Source organism: Protopterus annectens, chromosome 13.part0, assembly GCF_019279795.1.
Source record: "Protopterus annectens isolate FY-2018-M chromosome 13.part0, PAN1.0, whole genome shotgun sequence".
NCBI lineage: Eukaryota > Metazoa > Chordata > Ceratodontiformes > Protopteridae > Protopterus > Protopterus annectens.
Window position 1 is genome coordinate 1,073,911,621 of NC_056747.1, and position 18,345 is coordinate 1,073,929,965.

General features: G+C 38.6%; 1 protein-coding gene across 1 annotated transcript in view; it reads right to left on the reverse strand.

The window, feature by feature from the left end:
- Window positions 1-18,345, reverse strand: part of LOC122788123 (acid-sensing ion channel 2-like) — a 1,562,929-nt gene that overhangs the window by 176,137 nt on the left and 1,368,447 nt on the right. Inside the window, exon 6 of the mRNA XM_044055062.1 lies at window positions 3,848-4,001. Coding sequence (XP_043910997.1) covers window positions 3,848-4,001 — 154 coding nt within the window. The remainder of the gene's footprint in view (window positions 1-3,847; window positions 4,002-18,345) is intronic.

An 18,345-nucleotide genomic window follows, 5' to 3' on the forward strand; every position in this document is an offset into this window, starting at 1 on the left:
AACACACATACACCTTCCTCCCCACACTACAACAAACACAGCACACACAAACAAAATAGAAATACACAAAGCAACCTTACATATAAGCATGAGGTCAAGCTTCCCTGCATCCCCCATGTGGGGGGCTGCGGCCCCCACACCCCTGCTACTTATATATACTAACTACAAGATAGCACTAAAAAGACAAAGACACTAAACCCACAACTACACACTTTACATTCCCCTTGCACAAACACACATCACATATGTGCAAACACTACCATTCTCAACACTTACACACTCACACTCTTACCTATATACCATAACCTATGTCTACAACTTCCCAAAACACTAACATACACTAAAATCCCTACCCAAAACCCTTAAAACATAAACACTTACCTGAATCTCCAGCTATCCATTAACACAGTGCACCACCACAACTACTGATTCGACATTTCTGGATTTGGTTATGTGGACTTTCGCGCAACTGGGCTTTCGATATTTTAGTCTTGAGATACTGAAATTCAAGATTTCAGTATTTCAAGATAGTGAAGTGCACCCATATAGCATATATATGTACATATTTATATATATTTGTATGGCTTCACTTAAGAATATCAAAGTAGCATAAACTCAAAATTCAAAATGTTGAGACTAAAATCCTGAAACGGCAATACACTGAAAACATGCAACATCAATTCCCACAACATTGAAACAAACATCACAAATCAACACTTCCTATACTCCACCACAAAAACAAACAAAATGAAATAAAAAAACAAACTATATTAGACTTCTCCAAATATAAGAAGGGGGAAGCCCTCCTACACCCTCATGTATGGGGCTGTGGCCCCCACACCCCCTGTTACTTAAATATATCAACTCCGAGATCGCACTACAGAGAACAAAACATTTAACATATCATTCCACGCTGCATGGCTGCCTGATTAAACTGCAGAAAACTATCCTCAGCCTTCTTTTGCAGATACTTCTTCACTGCTAAAAAACTACACATTATCATATATCTCTCTGATGCTTAACGGAGTTTCACAGTTAACCTCAGTCATATTTCCTTCTACTGTACTAAAGTAAAACGTAACATGTCTTGAAGCCAAAGCAACCAATTTCCACACCATAACACTATTTACACATCCGATTTGACATTTGCACATTCGACAATGTGAACTTTCAGCAAACTGTGCTTTTCAGACTTTATTCTCGGCATTTTGAAAATCGAGTTTATGGTACTTAGGTATTCTAAAGTGAAACCATATATATTATATATATATATATATATACACACAAACACACATGCGCACACACACACACACATATATATATATATATATATATATATATATATATATATATATATATATATATCTATATATATATATCTATATATCTATATATATATATATACACATATATATATATATATATAAATATATATATATATGTATCTATATATATATCTATATATATATATATATATATATATATATATATATATATATATATATATATATATATATATATATATATATTATATATATATATATATATATATATATATATATATATATATATATATATATATCTATATATATATATATATATCTATATCTACATATGGACCCAGGTGAAGTGATCAATAGAGCCTTAACTACCACATTATCAACAACATTGTTAATTTACATAGCACTTTGAAACAACAAAAATACTGGCCAAACTATGCTTTGGCTGAGAAGCATGTATTTTTGCATCCCACATTCCTGATTTCAATATACAACACAGAGGAAAGAACTAAGATCCTAAACTCACACTATTACATTATTCCACGACACTTCTCTGTAGCTATTTGATGATTAAGCCGCGGTAGTACAGTGGTTGCGTTGTTGCCTCACAGCAAGAGGTTCTCCCGTTCAATTCTCAGCTAGTGTGCGGGGAGTGCCTTCTCTGTGGACTCTGCATGTCCTCCCCGCGGTAGAGTGGCCTTCGAAAGACATGCATGAATGTGCGTACCTTCTCTGAAGGTTGGGCATCGGGCTGGCAACTCGGCACCATAAAAATCGACTGCCAATCATTAGCAGACCGGAGTTCCACTGTGGTGACCCCAAACTGGGAAAAGCCGAAAAGACAAACAACATCTTCTCTGTAACTATTTAATGTAATCTCTCCAAACATCTATATTTGAAAATTATGTACCCGACAAAAAGCTTCATCTAGAGAAAAGTAGCTCCATTTATATGGGGCTGCCATATGCTATATTTTGTCAAAATATATATGCTTTAAATACTACACGTATACTTGAGGAGAATAACAACTCATGTAATACATAAATGCTAAAAAGATTGATCCTTGTAGGGGGAATATCCTTGTATACTGCTAATCTGGAGACTTTCACTACACACCTGCACCACCTTAGTAATGGGTTCTTACCCTAACCCAAACATGGCCTCTTCCCCCAATCTTAACCCTACACCTCATCTTCATAAAAACCTTCCTGTAACACTGCCACTACACACTTATTCACACATTCACAAACTCACACAAACAATGCTATATCTATCCCCTATCCTAACTCTAAAATACACAAAGTTGCACACAAATATACAACACCTATCCTTCACTCATCCTGAAGAACAAGCACTCTCACCATTCCACCGCCACCTACTTGTCTTGCATTACATATCATTGACAATTCCACCACACGGCTATTCATACCCCTTGCATTTGTTGAAGAAATGGCATTCAACAAAATGCATAGGACCTAGACCTACACACACACACACACACACACACACACACACACACACATATATATGTGTGTGTGTGTGTGTGTGTGTGTGTGTGTGTGTATGTATATATATATATATATATATATAGATATATATATATATACACACACACACACACACATATATATATATATATATACATATGTATCCCCTTCAGAAGCTCAAAGTTTCAAATCTTCTAACTTCAAACTGCCGAGACCATAAGATCAAAGTTTTAAAACTTCAAATGCTTAGAATGGAGATCACCGTGCAGCACAGAACAGGATGTTTACCTTTTCCTCATTGTAGTGCAATCCTGGAGTTGGTATATTTATTTAGTAAGGGGTGGGGGGTACAGGTGGGCTTGCCCCCTCCAAAAATGTAAAAAAAAAAAAAAAATTTCTTTATTTTTTTTTTTATTTTCAAAGTTTGAACATTTCGATCTTCTGGTCTCAGCCATTTGAAGTTCAAAGTTTTGAAACTTTGAGATTTAGAAATATATAAATGTATATACAAATTCAGGTACAAGAGGTCTGCAGCTAAAGGGAATGCATTAATACTTGCAAAATAAATTAATTTTGTACAACAGTGCTGCACTTCATTTTAAATACGGAGTATTTTAAAAGTTCAGATGATTCCTGACATCATTTGTTTAGCTGTTTTCATTTTCTTTACTCTCTGCTTTTTGCCGTCCATGTGCAAGAAACTATATCTGGATGTGTTTCGTAGGTAATACAATGCATTTTTCTGACCTTGACTATACTTTGTTAAAATAAAACCCTTGTGGTACTTAATGCTTTGTGTTTATGACTTCCTCTGCTTGTTTTCAATGTAATAAATGCCATAATTTTGACTTCTTTTAGCTCCTTTAGATGTAATAAATGAAATCCATCTTTGAAATAATCTGTAAAGTAACCCAAACAAAACCAGCTTCAAATGCATTTAAGAAGCAATTAAAATCTACCATATCTGCTGTATGCAATCAGTTATAAAGTAATGTATTTATTATTAAAAAATAGTCTTCATTCAAATTGGCAATGTAGTCAATAAACCCTGCACAGAAAAAAAGGAGGAACCTTACTTACGAGATATACTTTTCTGACTTATTGTATTTCTTCTCCAAATACTTAGCAGAAGTCTTGCTGGGGATTTTAACCATGGACAGCTCTTTATTGTATCTTGTTAAATTGCAGGGTGTCCTACACAGGCAGTTGTCAGAATCCTTTTCTGCTAGCACTCCTAAAGAAATGCAAAAAAATATATATATAAAAGATAGTTACAAAGTGGCAAAGAAAAGCTAACAATATATGCAGCTGCTGCTGCTATATAAATATATGTATGCGTGTGTGTGTGTGTGTGTATATATATATATATATATATATATATATATATATATATATATATATATATATACACACAATACATATATATATGTGTATGGGTCTAGGAGATTTCACTGAATGCACATTTCACTGAAAGTCAAATTAGTGTGCAATTTTCACTAAAAGCTCAATTCACTGAAAACTCAATTCACTGAGACACATTACACTGAACGTTATGGCCTTTTCCCTACTGTAGTGCGGCCGTGGAGTTAGTATATATAGTAAGGCGGAGTGTGGGGGGCAGCCCCCCACATAGGGGGTGTGGGGGGCATATCCCCCACATATTTTAAATATTTTGAACTATATACATGGATACTTGCAATTCCAATATATTACTCTTTTAAGAACATAATATATTATTAAAATATGTGGGGGGCTACGCCTCCACACCCCCCCTTACTATATATACTAACTCCAGGGTCGCACTACAGTGTGGAAAAAGCCATATATAGCTTTCATTGAAATGTGTTTCAGTGAATTGTGCTTTCAGTGATTTGTGTTCAGTCATTTGAGTTTCAGTGAAATGTCCTAGACCCATGTGTGTGTGTGTGTATATATACATATATATATATATATATATATATATATATATATATATATATATATATATATATATATACACACACACACACACACATATAAAACTGTTGAGCTGCATCTCTACCAACAAACATATTTAAATTCAATTCATTTTACACCAGTTGAATTTTTTCACATTATTCCTGCCTTAATTATCAACCCACAGCAACTTTAACTTGCAAAGAAAGAAACTAAGATATTTGTATTTCTTCAGTCTTTCTGTTACAAACAAACACTATAAAATAATAAGACAAATAGAATGCTAACATGTTTAGGACAGGAATATTTGTGTTTGAAGGCAATTAAATACAAATGTAGGGTGAGCATAAAGTAACATTCTCATTTTAATTGCTTCAAGCATGGTAATGACAGAAACAAACTGTGAATATAATTGCTTTTAGAAGAAATAGGGGCCGGCTTCTTTGGATGTTTAACACTGTGGATGAAATATAGGAAATTTGTATGTTGTTCTGTCCTCCACTGATCAATTAAACTGAGATAATCAGCAGGGATAATTGTGAACATACATCTTTGCAGGCACCACAGCAGGTATCCTAATATAAACATGTTCACATTTATGCTTGCTACTTATTCGTTAATCAGAGCGATATAAAGTGGCCCACACCTGGGCAATGAAAAGATACACAACCACCTGCAGGAAGCATTTAACCAGTACAAATCTTAGCTGGTTATCAAAATCAAATATCACATATTTATTTCTAAAATATGTGAAGTTCATTATATTGATCAATGCTTCACTAGCATTAGCTGTATAGGCTGTATCCTTTCTAGGATATAACAGCCAGCCAGCTTCCAAAGCTTCAGGATACCTTCCATATGCCCAAACTGGGTCTATATCATATGAGCGAATTGCACAAACTGCAAACGCTCATAATATCGAACATACTGGACCTCGAACTTCCTATTGTGGGGGGCTGTGCCCCCCCTCCCGGTAAATATATATTCCATCTCCGTGACTACACTACAGTGAGGAAAGGGCAAATATCCCATTCTTCACTGTACCGCAATTTCAGAAAAAGCACTTCGAGGTCCAGTACGTTCGATATTATGAGTGTTTGCAATTTGTGCGATTCATTCATATGATACAGACCCGCCCAAACCATCAGTCAGCTCAAGCTGATAAGACTCAAAAGACAGGACTGGGTGCCAAGCCATTCAGAGCTTTCCTGCCACCTAATAGTGCACTCCTCTGAGGCTTTCAAGGATCAATAGTTGGCTTATGCTGCTCCTTTGAGAGAAAAATCCATTAAAAACAAAAAAAGTTTGTTTAATAATGCATTCCTTTCCAGGAAAGTTATTTTAAAGCAAGGAGTTTGTCTTTTAATGGCCTGTCATGAGACAGTATTATACTTTTAAAGAAGAATGCACTTTTTTCCTGTCATTTTAAAGTCGTAGAAAACCATATATTCTGTGGAGAAATTTTGTTTATCTTTCTTTTTGGAGCTGCTAAATTGTTTTAAAGTGTTATTTACTGTGTTTCTGTGTGAAAAAAGGATTTTTAAAGAGTTTTATTTTTTTGCTGACTTTTGCTGCTTGTTTTCACCAGAAAAGAGGCACCACTTTCAGGCTGTCCCTAGCACAAACTACTGGTCCCATGATGGTTCCTTCTTTCAGCCACAAAAATAAAAAGTTAAGTAAACAACCTTTGTCACTTCAGTAGGCTAGCAATCTGCCTGACAAGCAAGTGTTTGACTGCTGTGATGACCTGTAGTTGTTCCTCGGCCAAGTCCTCCTTGGCTGTTGTGTACCCCTCAGTGGGCAAGGGAGAGACACTCTTGTTGGTCTTGGAAGAGGGAACAGGAAGACTTTCCTGTTTTGTCAGACTGTTGTACTGACACCTGGGGAAGTTGCTGCTGCCATTAATAACAATGTTGATCCCATTCTTTGTGTCAAAAAGAAACAGAAAACTAAACGTATCTATTTCTCCCCAAGTTTTCTTAGACTAACTTACTAAGTCTGGCTTAAGGTTTAATTCATGCTATTGATACTTTTTGTAATGTAGCTTCTGGTAAAAGAATGAGGGGCAAGAAGATGAAGGGACACATACAGCTCTATGTGGAAGTGTCTCTTTCTCTGAGACTGTTTCCAGAATGTGCTAGTCTTTTCGGTGGTAGAACACTGAGGTTTCTCAGGCCTACAGAAAATGCTATGACTGATACATAAAGAATTTCCAGAGCCTCATAGGATCATATTAGGTTATTAGGCTATTGGCCCTGAGGCCCTTATAAGCCTAGCCAAGAGTTCAGCCCATGTTTAGATAAGTCAGCACCCGATGCCCCTGTCCAGCAGGGGCACAGATGGAATCCCAGGGGTGTATTTTCTGTTTCTCATCCAGTTATCCAGGTTGAGCTTAAAAAGGGATAATGAGGCACTCTGCTTGATGTGGAGAGGGAGTCTATTCCACAGATGGGGGAGTCTCTGGGACACAAATCTGTCCTGCCAACAAGTCCTATTGATATCACAGACCAGGTTGAGGTCACTCGTATGGGTTGCTCAAGTGGAGCTTGACTTACGGATATGCAGCAGTCCTATCAAGGCAAGGTCTGAGATTGCGCTGTATGCCAGACAGATGTCACCTCTGTGAAGTCTGTATAAAACTGAGTAGAGGGACAGGACTTTCAACCTGTGTAGGGTAGATGTTTCAGGCCCTGCATTCTCCTGGTGAGGAACCTCTGTGGTCTCTCCAGCTGTTGCTTGTGCTTTGCAAGGTACATGCCGAAGGGAGCGTTGGACTCAATAACTGGCCTTATAAGGGAAGAATACAGGAATGTTATGACCTCTTTGTCACTGGATGAGATACCCTTGCTTATAAGGTGAGCCATGTAGAAAGCTTTCTGTACAACAGAAGCAACATGGTGGTCAAATGTCTGGTTGCTATCAACCTGGGTGCCCATATCCCTCACTACTGATTGTGTACTTAGGACACTGTTATTAACATGATAATATGTGGGGACGTCACTCTCCCCAAAGGGGACGATGATGCATTTTTTGGCATTCAGCTTAAGGCCATGTTTCTGGCACCAGTCATTTGTTTGGGTGAGACCCTCTTGAAGGATGTCCACATCACTTGGGGAATTGACTGTGCCAAGCTTGCAGCCATCTGCAAACATGGTCAGCCATAGCCCACTGGTTTTTCCCTGTATCTCAGAGAAGTATATCCCAAATAACAGATGCCCCAAGACCGATCCCTGGGGTATGCTGCTCATTATGGGTCTACTGCTTGAGGTTGTTTAGATTTGGTGGGATCTATCAGTGAGCCACTTTGCTACCCATCTGATAACATATGGATTGATGCCTAGTTGACAGAGTTTATCTACTATGCCAGAGTGGGGAATAGTGTTGAAGGCTTTGGCTAGGTCAAGGTAGGCGGTGTGCAATGTCTTCCCATCATCCATGGCTTTGGTGACTGTCTCAAAGAAGTAGACCAGATTTAACAGATGTGACCTCCTCTTGACAAAGTCAAACTGTGTGGGGTCAAGTGTTTGGAGCTTACCAATGTCCTGGTTAATGAGGTCCATGATAATTCATTCCATGGCCTTGCATATCAGGCTAGTTAGGCTGATGGGTTTATAATTTTCTGGATCGGTGGACGCTCCGCCTCTTTGTAAATGGATGACAGTGGCTGTCCTGCACTTGGCTGGGACAAAGCCGGTACTCAGGCTTTGGTTGAATAGGGTGCCTATTGGTGCTGCAAGTTCATGCCTGAGTTCATGTAGGATGCAGCCTGGGATGTTGTTGGGTCCCAAGGAGGCTGTATTTTTTTGCCTTTGAGAGGGCAGTGATGTCCTGTTCCCTAGAGATAAGGGGTGAGGGGCAGGTACTGGGAATATCCTGATTTACTGATGGGGGGACAGAGGGGAGATGTTTTTGCTGAATCTTTCAGCAAGTGGATTGGCTATACTTACAGCATTTGTGTATGTGGTGTCCCTGACCACCAGTTCTGAACAGATCTGGGTACTTCCTTTGAGATTGCGGACAAATGTGAAGAAGGCCTTATGACTGTCTCTAGTAGATGTGATTAATCTGGCTTTAGAAGATTTCACTAGTGCTCTTATTTGCTTGTTCAAGCTAAGGAGAGATTGCTTGCAATTGGGCACCTGCACCTTCTTGGTCCTGGACAGATTTTTTTTCCTTTTGTTATATAGTTTATTTATTGCAGATGTCCAGCAGATAAGTTTACTCTTCCTTGCGGAGGATGATTTTGTCCTGTCAGGTATTACTGATTCCATGCATCTATATAAATGCTTGTATAGTACTCTGGTGTAGAGTTGGACATTGGTGCCAGTTCCTACAGTGGGGGAGTGGGCTGCAAAGCTGTTTATACCATCCCTCAGAAGGCTGTAATCAGTTCTGGAGAAGTGGGGGTCAGGGGAGATGGTGACTTCAAATGTGACCGGTTTATGGTCAGATCTTAGCAGGGAGGATGATACTGTAGGGGTGCTGCAGTGGATACTCATGTTGGTTAATACCAAGTCCAAGATATTATCACCTCTTGTGAGGGTATCAACTAGCTGTTCCAAGGCATTTGTATTGATAAAATCGAGGAATCTCTGAGCATTTGTGTTCTGGCAGGAGTAGTTTTTCCAATCTGTGGTTGGGTAATTAAAGTCACCCAGGATCAGGGTAAAGGGTTGAATCTTGATAGATTTGAAGAGGTCCAGATAGGTGGAGTGGGCATCCTGAGTCAAATTTGTGGGCCTGTAGCTAGCTATAATTTGAATAGGGGTCTTGTCAATCATTGTCATTCATTCACTGTTCTGTCAGCTTCAGAGAATGCGTGGGTTATTGCCTGCAGTCTTTGTAATAGATAGCCAGCTGCCCCTAAAAAGGCACATTGAGGAACAGTTCCTCAGTCTTTTAAGTTTTTATCCACACTTCCCAAACCTGACCCTGCAGCTATAGCTTTAATGCTGCTAAATATTTAATACATTCCATTCCTATTCTTTCTGATACGGATGGGAAGATTACTGATAAGTATGGGGAAAAAGGGTATGCTTCCGCAACTTTGATTTTCAGAATTTTGAACAGTCAGGCTCATATGTTAAAATTTATTTTCACTAATTTTATTAATGTGAGGAATGCTTTGTCTGCAGTTTCTTCTTGTGAGGAAAAAACTACTTTAAATAATTTAATTTCTTTCAGTTGTGTAAATCACTGTTCAGTATTTACAGTGTGTGGTATGGCCACTGGTACTGTTTTGCGGAGATTTGCCTGGTTTGTTCCCTACTCCCAACCCGGTAGCCCTCTTTCCCTTCCTGAAAGTCTGAATTTCCACTTTCCACTTTGCCAATTGTTAGTTTCAACCAAATGTGTTCTGAAAACCATTCATCAAGGTCACATATGGCAGTAGGAGAGATTCTTCTTTTCCAGTGTGGAATTCCTCATCCACCAGTCCAGACTCTTTTGTCTCTACCTGTCCTTCATTACATGCTGTTCCAGGGAGTGATAAAACCAGTCCCTCCATCCCAGATGAGGAATGTTTTTTATTCAAGGATGTATTTTTGCCAAAGATAGAAAATGTTTAGAGACCAGTTCTGGAGTTTTCTTTCATAAACCTGTTTGTGACAGTGCCTAAGTTCAAAATGACATCACTTCACAATATGCCGCCTCTTCTCCACTTGTCAAGTTTTTTGGTGTCACTAGATTTAAAAGATGTTTTTCATCAAATCTCTATTCATCCAGGCTTCAGGCATTTCTTAAGGTTTTGTATGTCAGGATCACATCATCAGTTCTCTGCCTTATCCTTTGGACTATCCACTGCACCAAGAGTGTTCTCATAGTGTCTAGCTGTAGTTATAGCTCATGGCTGGTTACAGGGTATCCATATATTCCATATTTAGATGACTTGCTTAACTTTGCGGAGTCTTCTTCAAAATGTCAGGAATATCTTACTTGGGGAGAGATCTCTTACACAAGCTGGGATTCTAAGAGAACATTCAAAAGTCTTTTTTGACTCCATCACACAGGACTGTGTTCCTAGAATGTCTGCTAGACACCTCAATTAGAATATCTTTTCTTCAACAGAAAAAAATAAAGCTATTCCTAGAGGTATTTCTAAGATTTTACACACTGACTTTTGGCACAGTGCAATAATACCTTAGGATTTTGGGTCAATTGCATTTATGATTCTCATAATACTCCTGGCAAGACTCCACATGACAAAGATACAATGGTTTCTGAAGTCTCTTTGGTCCCAGCACTAACATATGTTGTCTTTTCAAATCCCAGTACCGGGGTTTGTCAGAAGAAAAATCTCTTGGTGGAAACAGCAAAAACCCTTATATCTTTGTTCCCCCTTCTCTCTCCCTGTTCCAGTGCAGTCAGTCAGTCAGTCACCACAGACACCTAAGACTTTGGGAGCAATTTCAGTAGGAATAATGGTGTCAGGAGTATGAGACACAAAGGGCAGCCTGAAGCATAAATGTAAAAGACATGCTTGCCCTGATCAAGGCACTCAACTCTCATCTTTCATCCTTGGGACCGCCTGAAGTAGTTACAGATAATATCACAGTTGTACATCAACATGTAAGGGGAACCTGTGATGCACTCCTTTTGCAGACTGGCCATGTAAACTTGGGATATAACTTCATAGCACAATCTCACTTTACAGGCATTCTACACACCATCAAAACAAAACTGTGTGTCAGACAAGTTAAGCAGGATGAGTGCAGACTCTCGCAAATGGAAACTTTGATCTGTCTGTAGAGAGTTGCTCAATTAGACCTATTTGCCTCTGTTCTGAACAACCAGCTGGCATGATTATGCTCCAGGACTCTATTTAAAAAGGTCTGAAAGACATATGCCTTTTCTTTTCCTCGGACAGGAATGTTTCTACATACTTTTACATCTTTTCCACTGATATCCAGGGTGGGTGTGAAGACTCCAAAGGAATCCCACAGGATCATTGTTGCGAGTCCCTTCTGGCCCAGGCAACAGTGGTTCTCTCTTCTTCTGGAAATGTACAGGGGCAGTTACTACAAGATTCCTCGCAGAATGATCTACACCCACAAGATCAGGTGTGTTTAATATACCCTGAGCTCCATCACCTTCAAATGACTGCATGGATGACAGGGTCTTAACTCCTTTGGGTACCTGTTTACTGTGAACAGGCAGCAGGTACTAAAGGAGAGAGAAATCCTGCTACTAGAAAGTCATATATTAGCAAATGGAAAAGGTTCTCTAGTTGGTGCCAACAGCATAAGCAACAACCATTCAAGGCCAGTTGTTCTCTGGTTTTACAATATTTGTATGCGTTACTATCCTATGGACTTTCTTACTCCTCTATCAAGGTTCATTTCTTGGCCATTTCAGCATGTTTTCCCATGGGAACTCCTCTTTTAATGCATTCTCATGTCAAAATGTTTTGAAAGGGTGGAAAATTAGGGTTGGAAATTAGATTGAATGAGACTAAGAATGAAAAATGTTGTGACCCCTCCTTGGTATTTTAATTTTGTGCTAGAGAAACTAACACTTGCTCCATTTGAACAAGCTAACATGGCTGACTTGAGGTTCTTAACATGGAAAACATTTTTACTGAGTGCTCTGATCTCTGCAAGAAGGGTAGTTGAGTTGCAAGGTCTTATGGCTAGTCAAGTCTATTTCATTTTCCACAGAGAGATGGTTTCTTTGAGAAATAAACTTTTTTTTATTTTTAAAGTGGTATCAGAGTTTACATTATGCCAGACTATCTATATCCCCATTTTGTTTCCTGAACCTAAAAATGAGAGAGAAATGATTCTGCATTACTTGGACTTCCACAGACAACTCACATACTGTCTTGATGGAACTAAATCTTGTAGATCTTTGGATACATTTTTCATTTCTTGTAAAGATATGAACAAGGGAGAATGAGTTTAAATGCAGACTATTTCCAAATGGTTGTTTAAGGCTATTACCTTTTGTTATACTCACCACAATAAAACTACTTCAGGCAGGGTCAAGGCCCACTTTACCAGGGCCTTGGCTTCATCTATGGCTTTTTGGAAAGAGATGGATTTTAGATGTATTCTAAAAGCATCAACTTGGTCCGCTGATCATACTTTTATAAAGCACTATATGTTTATTTCTTCTGTAAGCTAGATCAGGCTTTGCTAGACCATTCTCCAGGGGCTTCTGCACCCTTCTCCTTCCACCTCCCAAATGTAGTAAGCAAGGGTAACCTACCCATATAGTAAGGCTACTGCCACAGTGATCAATATGATTAATGCAGTACAGCTGTGTAAGTAAACTTACCAAATGTAGTAAGCTAGGGTAACCTACCCATATAGTAAGGCTACTGCCACAGTGATCAATATGATTAATGCAGTACAGCTGTGTAAGTAAACTTACCAAATGTAATAAGCTAGGGTAACCTACCCATATAGTAAGGCTACTGCCACAGTGATCAATATGATTAATGCAGTACAGCTGTGTAAGTAAACTTACCAAATGTAGTAAGCAAGGGTAACCTACCCATATAGTAAGGCTACTGCCACAGTGATCAATATGATTAATGCAGTACAGCTGTGTAAGTAAACTTACCAAATGTAGTAAGCAAGGGTAACCTACCCATATAGTAAGGCTACTGCCACAGTGATCAATATGATTAATGCAGTACAGCTGTGTAAGTAAACTTACCAAATGTAGTAAGCTAGGGTAACCTACCCATATAGTAAGGCTACTGCCACAGTGATCAATATGATTAATGCAGTACAGCTGTGTAAGTAAACTTACCAAATGTAGTAAGCTAGGTAACCTACCCATATAGTAAGGCTACTGCCACAGTGATCAATATGATTAATGCAGTACAGCTGTGTAAGTAAACTTACCAAATGTAGTAAGCTAGGGTAACCTACCCATATAGTAAGGCTACTGCCACAGTGATCAATATGATTAATGCAGTACAGTTAAACTTCCCTTAACAACACATGTTTGAATGATCACTGTCACAGTAGCCTTTCTCTCTCTCTGTCTATTCCCCTTGTTTTTTGCTGTGTTGTTTATGCTTGGGTGTGAATAAGTATTTTTGTTGTTCCTAGCATTGTACTCTCAGGGCTCAGCCTCCCTCTCAGTGTTGGTAAGAAAGCTCTGAAGGGATTGGTGAAGAAACCTGTCTCTTTAGCCAATTTAGCTCAAACTGATTGACAGTTTGAGAGTGTAGAAGGTGCCCTGAAGCTTTGGAAGGTGGTCGGCTGTAACATCTTTTGCAGGATATAACCTATATAGCTAAAGCTACTGCAGCAGTTATCATTTGACCATCTAATGTTATGGTAAGTTTGCCTACAGACCTGTACTTTCTTTTCATCACCTAATTCATTGTATTTATGTTAAAATTGTAAAGAAAAAGATATTCCATGGTGCTGGAAGCTATGTTATGGTACTATTCCTGGGAAGATAAGGTTGTGCTCCATATGACTTTATCTTCTGAACTCCAGTTGGTAAAATAAGAGACTGGGATCCAGCTATTAGGGGTTGATGGTTGGAGTCCTGACTACATCCCAGGTGACCCACGTTTATGAAGCAGCTCAGGTGTTGGAAGAGCTGGGTGGAGGGATGGGAGTGATAACTTAATACCAGCTCACTTAAACTGGATGGGAAGGAGAAATAGATTTGTCTGGCAAATTAGCAGCATGGAAGCAGAGGCTTGCATAGCCTTGGAAAAGCCTGACCATACATATGAGCATGGCAGTGCAAAACCAGTGTTAGAAATCTTCCTTAGTAAATGTGCATTACCATTCCTGCACAGTGATGTAGAGGCTCCATTTATCAATTTGTGGATGGGAAACAGGCCTAAACAGAAATACCTCAGAGCATACATCTAGCATGATGCAGGCTGCTAAAATGTACCTCCAATGCCTGGGGAGAATTCAGGTGTGTTCTGCCACAGGAATGGCCACTATTTAGGGGGAGTGAAGCCAGACTTTTAGGTAATTGGGATAAAAATACACTTGCTCCAACAGCAACTAGAACATGGGGCAGGGGTGCGTGCTGTTCCATGGCTGCCCAGATGATGATGACTCTCTCAGTTTGGTGAAAGCAGCAAGAAAGAATAGGCTCAAAACATCTAGGAGGTTTGCTTGATGGCTGACAAGCACCGAGGAAAAAGGTCATCCAGAAAAAAAAAGTGACTGGGCATCTTGGAGCGGTGACAATTGTACATTTAATTAAAATGATCATGTTTGTTATTTATTTATTAACTTTTTACCAAGTTGCTGTAGTGGGCTTTGGTCTGGTTTTCAGGGGAAGTTCTGACATGCTGATATAAATATTAGTGAAAACTGGTCCTAGATTCCTGAGAAGTTTACCTGCTTTCCTGTGGATATTTTTCTGTGTAGGATGTTATGGAGAGATGATGAGTTTGATTTATTTATTTTATTTTACATATGTTAACCTGGTAAACGACGTAGTTCAAGGACCATTTCCAGACATAACTCAGGCAAGAAAGGTGGAGACAACATACAGACAGAGCTAACAATTCCAGTAATACACCAGTAGAACAAATTATGGCAACATGCAAGCACGAAAAGCAAAGCAGAAGATATCTGCAATCAGCAAGATGTAAGCACAGCATACAGAAAATCAAGAATTGTGTACAACTATGGGGCTGGTGGCAAAAGTGAGTGCAGTAAAAAATCATGGTAGCATCACTTTGTTTAAAGAGATGTAACAAAAAAAAACATACGGACTAGAATGACAAAACGTAAATGCCACTTCTAAAGAACTGTCTCAGTAGTGCTTTTCATCACATCCAGTGTGATTTCCAAAATGTTCAGAAATGACTTAACTCACTCAAAATGTTTGTGTGGTTGACTTTGATAGTGTTGAAGAACATAATACCTCCAACAGTGATACAAATCAGGAAGTGAGTGCATACACATCAGAATGCATAATCCCTGTAACCTGACGATCCTTACTAAAGATGGTACAGGGTACTTGAATGACAAGTGCAGTGCTGAGGCCTCAGCAGTCAGATTCAGAATATGAACTAAGATAACAGGTGCTATCTTGTCTTTTGCTGCCATTGCAAAACCATCAAGCAAAACAATGGTGCCAATGACTCCAAGAACAATGTCTGTACTCTATACTTTTGTGGCAAAGAATTTACTAAAAAGGCACGTTAGTTCCCTCCTACTGACAGCCACACTAATGCACATTGAAAGAAGCACAACTTTGAATGTTTCCTTTAAAAAATAGGAAGCATTCCAAACAGTGGAAGATGTAAGAAAAAATAAAGAAAAGTGCTGATAAAGTAATTAGACTTGGATATGAACATTTGTGAAATTCATAATGGTCATCTCTAACGCAGCGAATGTTGTGAAGCAGGTTATGTCATGTGGATTTAGTCAATACTGCAGGCTTTCAAGAGACAGAGTTTATTGGGAACACTGAATTCTTTCAGAATGGGAGGACATGGGGTGGAGTTTTTTTGTACTCTATAAACAGAATTTTATAATCCTTTTTGTAAATTTCTAGAACCATGTTATTTTATAACTGACTAACTAAAAATTGTTTTAAGTGTTGTGATGAGAGAATTTAAAAATGCCATGCATTTACTTTGCAATTCTGTCTATATGAGGAGAACACATTAACAGAGTTTATTTCTCCTTAAGCAATACACCTTGAGAGGGATTCATTTTGCTACCATGATGTAAACACCTCCATGTACACATCACAGTACCTCCTGGCAATTCAGCAACCATCCTACCATGGCGCAGTAAAGTCCACCACCATGAAAACATGCAGCTCAGTATAGGGCTGGATCTGCTGCTGTGCTGAATGTTAATGATGCATTCCAGGGGGACAAAGCATATGATAATTAGCCATAAGCTTCCTCCCCAGAACCACCTTCAGAAGGGCATCTAAATGGCATAGTGATCCAAGAAATCACTAAACTATGCAGATCAGCACAGCGATAACCACCACAATGATGAATGAACACAGCCAGAAGACCATGTTTGACTACATACCATGACCAATGTACAGTGCTCAAGATGGGGCGGATACACTACACTACACTACCAGAAATTACTCTAACATGGAAGTGCCATACCAGAACAAACAGCAGTACAGGGATCAGGGTGGGATGAACTACTAAATACCAAGGATACATTCAAGGATTAAATTGCCATAATGGCACCAACAGCAGGACAGCGCTCAGAGGGTGGGGGATACACTATACACCAGGGTACAGTAAGTATTAATGTTCTGTAACGACACAGAGCAGGATGGGTATTGAAGAGTGAGAGAATACACTAAATCACCAGTATACAATAGATACATTCCTTAACGGCACTTTAACTATTACCAGAGGTGGGGGGAATTATGACAGGGCAGATAGGTTAGCTATAGTTACTGGGACTACTGTGTGTGTGTGTGTGTGTGTGTGTGTGTGTGTGTGTGTGTGTGTGTGTGTGTGTGTGTGTGTGTGTGTACCTGCCTCTATGTTTATTTTGTGTATGGAAGAGTGACTGAGGTGGGATGCCACTGCCTTCATGAGCAGTAGTTTACTACCACAATGTGCAGATCAGCAAAGATCCTCATGTCACAATAGTAGTGTGATTCAGATACATGCAAATAAACTGATCATGAGGTCTTACTTCATTACTACTAACATGTTTCCGAATCATAAATAGGCATGTCAAGAGAGAAGAGCCTTTTTTGCACAAGCCACGTGGCTTGTGCTAGGTCCTTTAGTGAATTAAGTGTGATTTATTGTATGTTTCAAAATAATTTGTTGGATATTTTTTAATACTATTTATGCAGTCATTTATTTAAATTTTACAGCTCTGATGAAGTCCAAGTAGTATTATGGATGAAAACACAACTCATTTTTAATGAAATTATTGCATGTTTCCATTGCGGAAGATGAACTTCTTCATTTTGGCTATGTATTTTATGTGGGTGGCACAGTGTGGACCACACTTGTTTTTCTATTTTTGTCCTTTAGCAAACTCACAGTCTTGCATTTGAATGCAGAGTGGCTGAAGATATAAAAGAGAGAGAGATGAATCAAAGCCAAAAGCCTTTTCTAGATAATGTTCAAGAATTTATCAAGGAAGAAGATGCATTAGTAGCTACTTATTACACAATACTTTTAATTTGGAAGATTCCAAAGGTGTTGTATGACCTATTAAATATATTTTCCCAAATGAAAGAAATGTTTATGTAAAATTTTGTTTCTGTAACTATTAAAATAAATATATATTTTTGTCATTTTAAAAAGAAAGTAAGGGTAAAAGACTATGGAATACTCGAGTACTTCAGAAGAGAAAGTGACAGAGTAATGCTTTGACACATCTATGGAAAGGTTTTTGAGAAGACAGGAAGGATATGTTTTCTCCAGTTGTCTGTTAGTAAGGAGAATGAGCACATATAGTTGTAGAGTCATGCACAAGACAATTTTATGAAAAACAGGCTGTTGATTATAAACTAGTATATAAAAACAGCAACCAATCTTTAGAAAAAAAGGAAGAAGTGATAAATACTTAGCAGGAGGAAATTAAAAGGCAATTTGAAAGAGGTTTGTTTTTGTTTATGCAAGTGTATTCTTTATCAATACCACTTCCCTATTTTCATTGCAAGGGGAGTGGACAATGCTAGTTCAGCCATCCTGGAGAAGGAAG